General features: G+C 42.5%; 1 protein-coding gene across 7 annotated transcripts in view; it reads left to right on the forward strand.

The window, feature by feature from the left end:
• Positions 1 to 12,596, forward strand: part of DYNC2H1 (dynein cytoplasmic 2 heavy chain 1) — a 339,313-nt gene that overhangs the window by 183,695 nt on the left and 143,022 nt on the right. For all 7 annotated transcript variants that reach the window (XM_058686519.1, XM_058686520.1, XM_058686521.1 and 4 more), the window contains 4 exons: positions 300 to 460; positions 2,990 to 3,115; positions 6,788 to 6,898; positions 11,890 to 12,045. In XM_058686519.1, coding sequence (XP_058542502.1) covers positions 300 to 460; positions 2,990 to 3,115; positions 6,788 to 6,898; positions 11,890 to 12,045 — 554 coding nt within the window. The remainder of the gene's footprint in view (positions 1 to 299; positions 461 to 2,989; positions 3,116 to 6,787; positions 6,899 to 11,889; positions 12,046 to 12,596) is intronic.

Genomic DNA, 12,596 nt, shown 5'->3' on the forward strand with positions numbered 1-12,596 from the left:
CACAACCCTGATGGTGTGTTTCTTCCTGTGCTGGATGAGGCAGTCAGGGTGCCTGCCTGGTGGTGGTGCAGTGAGTCGCTGATATCCCAAGTATAGAGCATTCAGAAAAATGTCCGGCACCTCCAGTATCTGACAGATGTGAGTTATTGCTGGTGAGTGAGGGATCTCACAGTGAAAAAACTGTACGGGATTAAGTCACCTGGTTCTTCTCTGTATTACATCCTGCAATTAGATTTAACAGACTTTTGTCTGAATCAGGTTGCTACAAAGTTTTCACGTCTCTAATCTGTATCTTCCAGGACTGAAAGAGCTGTCCCCGCTCCCTCTAAATCTCAAACGCCTCTACAAAGAGACACTGGAGATTGAGCCCGTCTTGATAATCATCTCCCCGGGTGCAGATCCTTCCCAGGAGCTGCAGGAGCTGGCTAATGCTGAGCGCGGAGGAGAGTGCTACCACCAGGTGAGCACAGAGACCTGCTGTTTCTGCCCAGCTTTGGTCTCCCTGCCATGGTCCATCCTGTTGGTCCATCCTGTTGGCCCCCCCACAGTGCCCACGTCCTGGTCCCCAGGCTCCCCCCAGAGGGAGTTCTGCTCTGCACTTCAGTGTCTGCATGCCCTGCTAGGGGGAAGCCGGGGAGGTGGAGTGGAGGCAGGGGCAGGGGGAGGGAGCAATGATGGAGCAGTAGGGGTCAGCCCAGGAGGTGGAGTCCGGGGGGGCTGGTGATGGGGGCGGCTGGTGATGGAGCCGTGGGGGGCAGCCCGGGAGGTGGAGTGGAGGCAGGGGTAGGGGGGCCATTGATGGAGGGGTGGCCTCAAGGAGGAGGTGTGGCAGGCTTCCAGGAGCTGGAAAAGCGCCCGAGGGATTCTCTCCCAGAGCCTCCGGGAAGAGCGCAGCCTTGTGGTACTACCTTTATATTAAAGCCAGATCCCTAGTGTTAGATCAGAAATCTGATCAGGCATGTTCCTGGTTTTACCGTACTAAGTGGTGATAATTTGTTGTAACGGTAATAAGAAGCTAAAATAATTGCTAACCTTTTGAGAATAATTTTACTTGGATGCTTTTACAGTAAATCACAGCAATATTTACCTGCAGAAGCTGAAGTATATAAATTGTTGAGTAAAACTTGTGTAATATAGCACATTTTCTCGAGGTAAATCTAGGGGCTTAGTTTGTTCAGATTCAGTCTGCATGCAGGTCTGAAAATGTATTCGTTTACCATCAGTTTTTGACAACTGAATAAATAAACTGCTTTTATTGGGAAAATTATAATGATTACAAAGCAGACACTTGAGAAAGACCAAAACTGGAGAAGTAGGAATATTGTGGGGACCCAGACACAAGGCAGCCAGAGGGTAGGGCCTGGGCCCATGGGCAGGTGCCTCTCCAGCTCCTGGGCATGGGGTTTCACCCTGCTCCTGCTGTGATAAGGACACATCCCTCCTCAGTCCCTGCCCTGTCTTTGTCGGGAGGATGGCCGGGCCATGGATTCTACTGTCAGCAAATGCTTTTGCCAGAAGCACAAAGCTGTTTGCAGCCGCAGTAGTTTTGACTGTTGAAACATCCTCCACAGTTGTTGGAATGTAGGAAAGCCTTTAAATACAGATATAATTCTGTTATTTTAAAGTTTTGTTGCTTTGTTGACTATATATGCTAAGTTAATTTTTAATTTAAGAAGCAGTGGTGTAGATTTTTGAGGGGATGAGTGGCTAACCGTCTTCTCAAACATTCCTGATGTGGTTTTTACAAAATATTTAAAAATTTTTGTAGTAAATGTTTTTTTCTGAGGTTTTATGACTCTTTAAGATTTTTTTCACATGATTGAGGCTTCCTGGAGAATCCTAAGTTGTCTATTTTTATTTTTTTTATGTTTATTTTTGAGAGAGTGAGTGAGCAAGCATGAGCAGAGGGAGGGGCAGAGAAGGAGGAAGACATAGAATCCGAAGCAGGTTCCAGGCTCTGAGCTGTCAGCACAAAGCCTGACATGGGGTTCGAACCCAGGAATCATGAGATCATGACCTGAGGCGAAGTCTGATGCTCAACTGAGCGAGCCACCCTGGTGCCCTTGAGTTATCTATTATTATCTATAATTTCTGTTCACCAAATTGTTTTTTTTCTGTTGTCTTTTGTGGGTTTTTGGTTTTTTTTGCATTTTAACAATGGAAGATTAATAGGTGCTTCAAAACAGTTCAAGCACTGTTTTTAATAAATAGAAAAGTATTAGAAATCTTCTGTTAAGGAAGGACAAAAATAAGACAGCTATTGGAAATGGCAACACAGTGGTATTTCTTATTAAAAATTTAGAACCCTCGGGGCACCTGGGTGACTCAGTTAAGCATCTGACTCTTGGTTTCTGCTTAGGTCATGATCTCACGGTTCATGGGATCGAGCCCCATGTTGAGATCTGCACTGGCAGTGCGGAGCCTGCCTGGGATTCTCTCTCTCTGCTCATTCTCTCTCTTCCAAAATAAACAAACAGTAAAAATTTAGAACCCTCATCAAAATAACTGAGTTGGTTCAGTATGTAAAGCAGGATAATTTGAATCTATTAGGTTCTGTGTTATCAGATCTGTTTTTTGTATTGTATTTTTAATTTTCTTTCTTTCTTTCTTAATTTCTTATTTACTTACTTACTTATTTACTTACTTACTTATTTATCCTGAGAACCCAGATAAGGAACCTAAGCAAGGCATTCCTAGTTCCTCTCAAGCAGGATGTCCACTGGGCCGCAGGCCTCCCGCTCTCAGGGTCTGCTAGCAGAGCAAGGCCCTCGGGCTTCGTGGCAGGAGGATGGATGGGGCAGTGGAAGCTTGACTCCCTCACAGGTCAAGGTCACGACTGGACTGCGTGTGCAGCTAGTCTCAGGCAGGGCCCGCCCTCAGTCGTCATCGGCCTAGAATAACAGTAATTAGTGGTCCATCAGCGCGGTCCCCATGTGCTAGGCACTGAAGTGGGTGTTTACTACAACAAGTCTTGTGTTTTGTCTTGCAGGTTGCTATGGGTCAGGGTCAAGCCGATTTAGCGATTCAGATGCTGAAGGAATGTGCCCGCAGTGGGGACTGGCTGTGTTTGAAGAACTTACATCTTGTGGTGTCTTGGCTGCCAGTTCTGGAAAAGGTAGATTCAGATGAGTGTGGTGTAAATAGTACGGAATGTAGTCACTTGGGTGATCTCCAAAGAGTGTCATGCGTTATGTAATGTTTTTTAAAGTTAGCGTTTAACGAGAAATCATTTAAAACCTGTTAAGCATTTAATATGTACATTTGTACAAATGAAGGTGGGGGCCTTTTTATTAGGATGTGTACAAAAGTCTCTATGTTGAAAGCATTTAAGGGGAACCAAGAAATTATTCATCAGGATCGAAGGGAGGCTTAGGGAGCTTTTCCCAGAACTAAAGTAGGTAGCTGCTTTAAAGGGTTAGAGGAGGCCTTTTCAAACCATTGCTTTCTCCTGATGCTCTTGGTCTGCAGTGTCTGTGTGGGGAGAGAGGATGGAGAGGAGTGGGGGGGATAACAGGACTTCCCTGGGAGGCTAGGATGGAAACCAAAGCAGTCACTTGACTGAATTCACACAGACCCAGAGCAAAGCTAGCCTCCAGACAGAGCAAATTGCTGGCCAGGTTTTAAATGCAAACCCTAACTTAAGTCTGTTCCTTAAAAAAGATGATTGTGGTCTCGGATAGTTAGAGATGACTCCTAAGACAAGATGTTGCTTGAAAGTTGTACGTGATTTAGCTAAGTGTAGGGGCAGAAAGAAAGAAAGAAAGAAGAAAAAAAAGGAAGAAAAAAAAGGAGAGGAAAGAAGGAAGGAGGGAGGGAAGAAAGGAAGGAGAGAGGGAGGGGAGGAAGGAAGGAGGGAGAGAAGGAAGGAAGGAGGGAAGGGGGGAAGGAAGGAGGGAGAGAGGGAAGGGGGGAAGGAAGGAGGGAGGAGAGGAAGGGAGGAAGGAAGGGGGAAGGAAGAAGGGAGGAGAGGAAGGGGGAAGGAAGAAGGGAGGAGAGGAAGTGAGGAAGGAAGGAAGGGGGGAAGGGAGGAAGGGAGGAAGGAGGGAGGGAAGGGGGGAAGGGAGGAAGGAAGGAGGGAGGGAAGGAAGGGAGGAGGAAGGGAAGGAAGGGAGGAGGAAGGGAAGGAAGGGAGGAAGGAGGGAGGAAAGAGAGGGAAGGAAGGGAGGGAAGGAAGGGAGGAAGGAGGGAGGGAGGGGAGGAAAGAGGGAGGGAAGGAAGGAGGGAGGAAAGAGAGGGAAGGAAGGGAGGAGGAAGGGAGGGAAGGAAGGGAGGAAGGAGGGAGGGAGGGGAGGAAAGAGGGAGGGAAGGAAGGGAAAGAAGGGAAGGAAGGGAGGGAGGAAGGAGGGAAGGGGGGAGGGAAGGCAGACAGGCAGGTGAGGATAGCCTGGTTAATTCCAGCACCACAAATAGAGACCTAGTGGGGGAGACGAACAGGCCAGGCGTAGTACAAAGAATAAAGATGACCTTGAATGTGCTGGGAGGGCTGGGCGTGGCAGAGTGGGGCTGGGTTGTGGAATACCCTGAGAACCATGCAGAAGAATTTGGAATTTTTTTTCTTAGGATGAAGTCAAAGGAGGTCTTAAGCAGGAGGGTGAGTTAATTAGTTTAATCAATCTGACAGACGTATCATTGAGAATAGAATAGATTGACAGAGGCCCTTAACTAATTGTAATGTGTCGAAAAATTGTGTGGTCCTAGTACATGGCACCTGTAGCACCTTTCACAACATATAGGCGATCACATCTTTGAATGAGTTCATGACTCATTAAGTTAATTGATGGACGGTGGTGGTTCATAAAATCAAAACAAGACACAGATTTGGAAACTGAGGTATGTGTAAATATTTGAGGAATTCTATTATTAGGACAGTTTTCTGAGAAAACCATTAATGTGTAAAAATATATAATTCATGTCTGATAAATCATGTATGTTTTAAAACATGTAAAGAAGACCTGTAAATGCTTAAATTCTGCTTTTTCTTCCAAATAATAGATCGATAGCTATTTATTTGTGTAACACACAATTACAATGATTACTCAGAAGCAAATCTTTTTTTTTTAACATGTATGTCTTTTTTTTTTTTTTAAACATTTATTTATTTTTGAGACAGAGAGAGACAGAGCATGAACGGGGGAGGGTCAGAGAGAGAGGGAGACACAGAACCCAAAACAGGCTCCAGGCTCTGAGCTGTCAGCACAGAGCCCGATGCAGGGCTTGAACCCACGGACCGCAAGATCGTGACCTGAGCTGAAGTCGGCCGCTTAACTGACTGAGCCACCAGGTGCCCCAGAAGCAAATCTTTTTTAAAAAAATTTTTTAAAGGTTATTCCTGTTTTGAGAGAGAGAGAGAGGGAGAGACTGAGAATGAGCGGGGGAGGGGCAGAGAGAGAGAGGGAGACACAGAATCCAAAGCAGGCTCCAGGCTCTGAGCTGTCAGCACAGAGCCCAACGTGAGGCTTGAACCCAGGAACCAGAGATCACGACCTGAGCCGAAGTAGGACACTTAACCGACTGAGCCCCCCATGCGTCCCTGGAAGCAAATCTTAATTAGAACTTTTTGGAGCATATAAGGTAGATGATAATAAAAAAGTTTAAACTTTAAAATATTTTTTTAAATTTTCTTTTGGGGAGTTAGGATAAATTGTTTGGGTATAAATTTGCAAATTTATTTTCAAACCAACTCTATCATGAATGTGTGTTTTTTACCTTTCTTTTAAAATGTGCTAACCTAAACCAAAATTTCATGTAAATTTTACCTTCTTAAATTGTTAGTAAGTGTAGATACATTTTACAATATACAATGTTAAGTAAGCACAGTGTTTTTATGGCCAATTCTTTTGCCTTTTTTTTTTTTTGTGGTCACCTGTATTTTGCATTAAAATAGTAAATATTAGAATCAGACATAGATTATATTTTTTAACATAAATTTTAGTTTTCACTCTTTTAGAACTCTTAACAAGTCTTTTGTCATTCATTCGTTTATTCTACAAACACTTGTTTAGTACAGAAAAAAAGCCAGCAGTTGCCGCAAGTGCTCAATGCATACAAAATTTGTACCTGCTCATAGGAAGGAAGTTGGTGTAGAAGAGACAGCCCACATTAGTAACTATATTGTAGCATAGTGAATACTACAGAAGACAGTTCACAAAGTGTCTTGAGGGATTAATCTGCCTGGGACTGGTACTGAAGAGTTGGAGAAAATATCCCCCTAAGACTTGGACTTAACTTGACAGATGAGTAAGAATTTTCAGGTTCCAAAGAACATAACAGGTAGAAAGGAAAAATATTCAAGAGGACACAGACATGAAATTTGAATAAGTGACTGCAGCAGATAGCACAGGCCGAGGAATTTGTGTGGTGAAGTTTTGACTTTATATGATAGGCAGTAAGTAGGATACAGCAAATGTTGCCAATAAAGGAAGTGCTCTCATGCTAGAACTCTCTGGAAGCCCTAATCAAAGTGGTGAGAACCTAAGGTCCAGAAGGTGGTGACCAGTTGAGGTACATCGGTTACCGCTAACACTTGTCTGGTACTTGCTGTGCATCATGTGCAGCTACGAGTGTTGTACACGGTTCACAAGATGCGCACTCATATTATCCTTGCTCAGCATTGGTGTAAATCCTAGAACCCAAGGTCACAGAACAAATAAGCAGCAGAATGAAATATATCAGAATGTCATAGAAGGATTTCAGTAGGAAAAAGTTACTTACTACTAATACATTTCTAAAATGGAAATTAGTGTGTATATTGAAGTAGATTTTTATTGTTGCTGTTTTTATAAACCAGGAATTAAATACTCTTCAACCTAAAGATACCTTTCGTCTGTGGCTGACTGCAGAAGTTCATCCCCATTTTACTCCTATTTTATTACAGTCAAGTTTAAAGATCACATACGAGGTAAGAAGATTTAAAGCTTGAATCACTAGCTGTCTTAAGTGCACTAACCTCCACATGCCTCCTACAGCTCTGTAAAGGACTGTCTGTCCTACAGAACACGTAAAACTGTCTTGTTCAACAAACAATTCAATTAATAAATGGGCAGAGGACCTGGATAGATATTTTTCCAAAGAAGACAAGCAGATGGCCAGCAGACACATGAAAAGATGCTCAGCATCACTCATCATCAGGGAAGTACGAATCGAAACCACCTCGCACCTGTCAGAGTGGCTAACATTAACAACCCAGAAGACCACAGGTGTTGGTCGTGATGCGGAGAAACGGGAACCGTTTACACTGCTGGTGGGAATGCAAACTGGTGCAGCTGCTCTGGAAAACAGTGTGGAGGTTCCTCAGAAAGTTAAAAATCAAACTACTCTACGACCCAGCAGTTCCACTGCCGGGTATTTACCCACAGAAAACATCACACTATTTCAAAAAGAAACATGCACCCCTGTGTTTATTGTGGGATTATTTATCGTAGCCAAACTATGGAAGCCGCAAGTGTCCGTCGTAGATTGGCGGACAGGGAAGGCGTGGTGTCTGCAGTGGCTGATTACTCGGCCGTGACAGGGGTGAGATCTTGCTCTTTGCGACACCGTGGATGGACCACAGGGTATTAACCAAGTGAAATAAGTCAGACTGAAAAAGACGAACACGTGAGTCCAGTCTAAGTGGAATGTGGTGATTGAGTCTACAAACGACAAAAAGCAGAATCAGGTGTATAAATAGAGGACGGACTGATGGTGCAGGGGGGGACGGTGGCGGGAGATACAGACTGCCAGTGGTAGTGTGAGTCTCGGGGAGGAAGGGCACAGTGAGCGGGACACAGTGGGGGGGGTGGTGTGTGACAGCATTGTGTGCCAACAGGCGGCAGCTGCGCTTGTGGCGAGCACGGCGTGCTGCCACCCTCGTCCAGTCATGTGCCGCACACCTGAAATTATTGTCAGGTTGTGTGGCAGCTGTACTCAAACAAAACAAAACACATTTTGTGTAGGTCAGGTAAAAGAAACATAAATAATAGCATCAGATGATGTTTATCAAAATAAATTTAAATCTTCCTTCTAAATTTTATTTCATTTTTCAGTATTTGTATTGGTAAAAGACACATAACATAAAATTTGCCATCTTCACCATTTTTGATGGCACAGTTGGGTAGTGACACGTGTGCTCTCTTGTGCAGCGGAGCCCTAGAACTCGTTCCACCTTGCCCAGCGGAGACTGTCTGCTGCGAACCGACTCCCCGGTCCCTTCTTCTCCCCTCTCTGGAGGGGGGGGGGGGGGGGGGCCTGGCTGTCCCTCCTCCACTCTGTATCTCCAGGAGTTTGCCTGCCTAGGGGCGCCTGGAAGATTTGTCCTTGAGGCCTGGCCTGTCACACTGTCTGTGGGAACGTCCTCAGGGTTTCTCCCGTCGACACACACGAGGGGGCTTCCTTCCCTGTGAGGGTCTGCTATTCCGTGTGTGCGCATGTGGCGTCATCTTGATCCAGCAGTGCGGGACCCGGGGGGGGGGGGGGGGGGCGCGTGTCTCCGCACAGCTGTGCGTCATGCTGCAGGGACGACGACGGCACAACTGGTTCTCCGCGAGCTGGTTCTCAGGGGTTCTGTGGAACTGCCAGGTCAGAAGTCATTCTGTGTTTAATTGTTGAAGGATGCTGCCTTCTACCGATCCATGCAGTACTGCTTGTCATTTGTGTGTGTGCGTGCGCGCAGCAGCCATCCTAACGGTGTGAGCGGTGTCTCACCACGTTTCCTTCGTAAGTAGTGACGTTGAACATCTTTTTGTGGACTTCTTGCCTGTTTGCATATTGGCTTAGAGAAAGGTCTTAAGTCCTCTGCCCATTTTTAACTGGGTTTTTGATTGAATTGGAGGAGTTCCTTGTCAGATGTATAGTTGACAAATATTTTCTTCCCTTTCATGGTGCCTCCTCTCCACTGGGCTGTTTCCTTTGTAGCCTAGACGTCTTTAAAGTTTGACGTGTACTGTTTGCCTGGTGTTGGCTTCTGTTGCCTGTGCCCCTGTCATATCCAAAGAGTCATCGCCAAAGCCAATGTCATGGAGCCTCCTTCTATGTTTCCTTCTGGTTTTATTGTTTTATAGCCTTACGTTTAGGTCTTTAGCGCAGAGTGGATTAATTTTTATATGCAGTATAAAGGGACGGTTCAACTTCTTCTTTTGCACATGAGTATCTGGTGTTCTTACTGGTCTTCTGACAGCAGCTGAGCAAGAGTTCCAGTGTGGGTTTCCTGTTTGAGCCCATCATTCTTCTGACATATTCAAAACTATGTGTTTGCAATGTTACCGTGTAACTGGGCCAAGTCATAAATAAAATGGTAAATGGAATTAAAACTTTTTAAAGCTGGTGGAAGAGGTTCTGCTTGGTTTTTTTCTGTTTGTAGAAATTTGTTTTGTGTGATCTTTGTTATGAAGAAAAATGTCTTCATACTGATTATAGTCACGTGTTTCTTTAGATCAATATTTCTTGTTTTTTTATCTGAAGATGTTAGTCTCATTTAAGGAAGAAAAAGGATAATGGTTAATCCACAGAATGTAAAGTTCATTTACTATTTGGAAACATGTCAGTCGAAAGTCTTTATGATGTCTAGTAAAATGAACTTTTCCAAAATCGTCTCAGCTGCTCTCCCAGTACACTCTGACTGTATATTCTAACAGTGAATTGTTGTAGCCAAAAGGATAGGGGCTATTTTTTCTCTTGAGCATTGTAGTTACTGCGTACTACCTGGCACGTACAGTACACGAAGAATTAATTTTTTTTTTTTTTTTTTTTTTTTTGCAACGTTTTTTATTTATTTTTGGGACAGAGAGAGACAGAGCATGAACGGGGGAGGGGCAGAGAGAGAGGGAGACACAGAATCGGAAACAGGCTCCAGGCTCCGAGCCATCAGCCCAGAGCCTGACGCGGGGCTCGAACTCACGGACCGTGAGATCGTGACCTGGCTGAAGTCGGACGCTTAACCGACTGCGCCACCCAGGCGCCCCACGAAGAATTAATTTATCAGGAGAACTGTTCTTGAATATTTTCATGTACAGCCTTTGCCAGGATTTTCTTTCAGGAGGTGATTTGATTACTTTTAATGGAAATTTTATTTGAATTGGTATTTTTTTCTAATTCTTAATTCCATATAGATAATTAACTATTTTAGAAAATAGCCCAGTTAATTATATTCAAAATTATTACTGTATATGTATGTACACACGTGTATATTATCTTTAAAGGTTGTTACATCTCTATCTTATTGTTTATTTCTTCTTTGGATTAGTTGACAGACTTTTAAAAATTCACTCCAAATACCTGATGTCATACTTAATAATTTGCTTTTTTTCTACTAATACTTTTCACTGAATTTCCTGCTTTATTCTTCTTTTTTAAGTTTCCCTTAGATTTCTATTTGCCTTTGGTATTCCTGATTTCTTGTGTTGAATGCTTAACTAATATATATTTACTTGAGGTAATATTGAAATTATTTTATGTGTGTGAATTTGCAGTTGACTACATGCTAGGCCTTATCCCATAATTGGACATGTTAGTGTCTTCATTTTGTTATTTTTCAAAAATGTTTGTGTCTGATTTTCTCTAATTCTTCATGATTTGTTCATTTTATGTAATCTTTACTGCTTTAGAAACTAAGTGGATATTCAGTTTTCTGTTATTTTCACGTTTTATCAAGTAGTGCTCAGAAAATTTGGCCTATTTTGTCATAATTTTTGTTACTGTTTCATAAACACGAAACTTTTATTTTTAAAAGTATATGGATATGTACTTAGTAAATCAATGGTATTTTCTTCTAATGTTGAAGAAGTCTTTTTATTTGAGAAAAACACAGCATGGAAAGGATCGCAGAGGGACTGACTGTTCCTTGTAGCAGTCATTCTTTAAAGGAAAAGTTTTACTTTTTAAAAAAGCTAATTAAAATAAATTCAGATAAATGCACATTTTTTTAACATTAGAAGAATTCTCCAGGAAACCGATGATTAATAGACAAATGTGTTTGATTAAAAAAAAGGATTTTTTTTTTTTTAAACACACACACAAGAAGTGGGTTTAGTTTACGCTTTTCCAAAAAGAATTAGAAATTCATCTTTCTCATTTGGATAATTCAACAATATAAACCAATCCTGGACATGTAGATAAGTGTTTTTTGACTGAGTACTAGTTCAATATACACTTTGTGGGTTTGAATTTGTGTTTATGAGCCTAGTGGTATCTGCTAATCCCCACTTGAACTCCAGTGGTCTAATGTGCTGGGAGTGTTAGTTGGCGTTGTAGGTCAACAGTGCAGGGAGGGCCCAGAAGCTCTGATAGCACCTGCAGAAGGGGGTGTGTTCATAGCAGAGGAAAAACCATGTGCCCCTAACAGTCAGTGTCACATTCCTCGTGTATGATTTAGTTTCAGTAAAATACCTCAACGATCATATAAAATTTAAATTTAATGTTTGTTTATTTGGGAGAGAGAGACAGACAGAGCTCAAGCGGGGGCGGGGCAGAGAGAGACACACACACAAAATCCAAAGCAGGCTCCAGGCTCTGAGCTGTCAGCACAGAGCCTGATGTGAGACTTGAACTCACAGACTGTGAGATCATGACCTGAGCCTAAGTCGGACTGAGCCACCGACTGAGTCGGACTTAACCGACTGACCCACCCAGGTGCTCCGGCAATCATATAAAATTTATTGGGTTGTTCTAAATATTGTTGCTTTTATAGTTTTTTTAAATTTGAAAATTATTGAATTTATACTGGATATAAATTTAAACTCCTTTTTACAAGGAGTTTAAAACTAGTTTTAGATACATACTTTTTGAAGTAATATAAGTCAAATTGGGTGGTTAATGGTGAAAACTTTTCTTTATTAAAGTATGTTCTCAAACATGTTAAATGTTAATTTAATTTGGAAGATTTGAGACAATAAGGGGTCAATCTTTTGTCTTCAGTCACCTCCAGGTTTGAAGAAGAATTTAATGCGCACTTACGAATCTTGGACTGCTGAGCAAATCAGCAAAAAAGACAGCATCCATCGAGCTCACGCTCTCTTTAGTTTTGCGTGGTTTCATGCTGCATGTCAGGAAAGACGAAATTACATTCCACAGGTGAGTGAGAACATGTGTTAGACCTCTTGTAAGTTGTGCATATTTTTGTATCAGAGCATTCCTACCAATTTAGTTTCAGTGGCTGGGATTACTTAATAATTCAGTTCATGGTTTACGACTTTCTATCTCTAATTCTGTCTTTGTTGTTCATCTTCAGGAGTGTATACGTAGCTCACATCTCTGAATTACATTGTTTGCCACAAGGCATGAACCATTATAAACCCTCAGTGATTGTTCAGTGTCATTTTTGTGGTTGATCCATCACAGACATCTCAAAGTTCAGAACTGAATTCCGCATATTGTTTTCCTTTCATGTTTCCCTCTCAGTAAAAGGCATTGATCCTTTTATCCATTTATTTATTTATCGATTTATTTCCTCATGCTAGAAACCTAGGAATTGTTCTTGGTATGTTTTTCTTTCTTAGCCTGCCTACCCAGTTCATTCCCAAGTCATGTGGATTTTACTTAACAACATACAGTTCAAATCTGTGCATTTCTTTCCACTATTTTCTCCGAGTACCTTACCGCTTACCTGTACTACTTTCTGAGAT

Source organism: Neofelis nebulosa, chromosome 10 (assembly GCF_028018385.1).
Source record: "Neofelis nebulosa isolate mNeoNeb1 chromosome 10, mNeoNeb1.pri, whole genome shotgun sequence".
Lineage (NCBI taxonomy): Eukaryota > Metazoa > Chordata > Mammalia > Carnivora > Felidae > Neofelis > Neofelis nebulosa.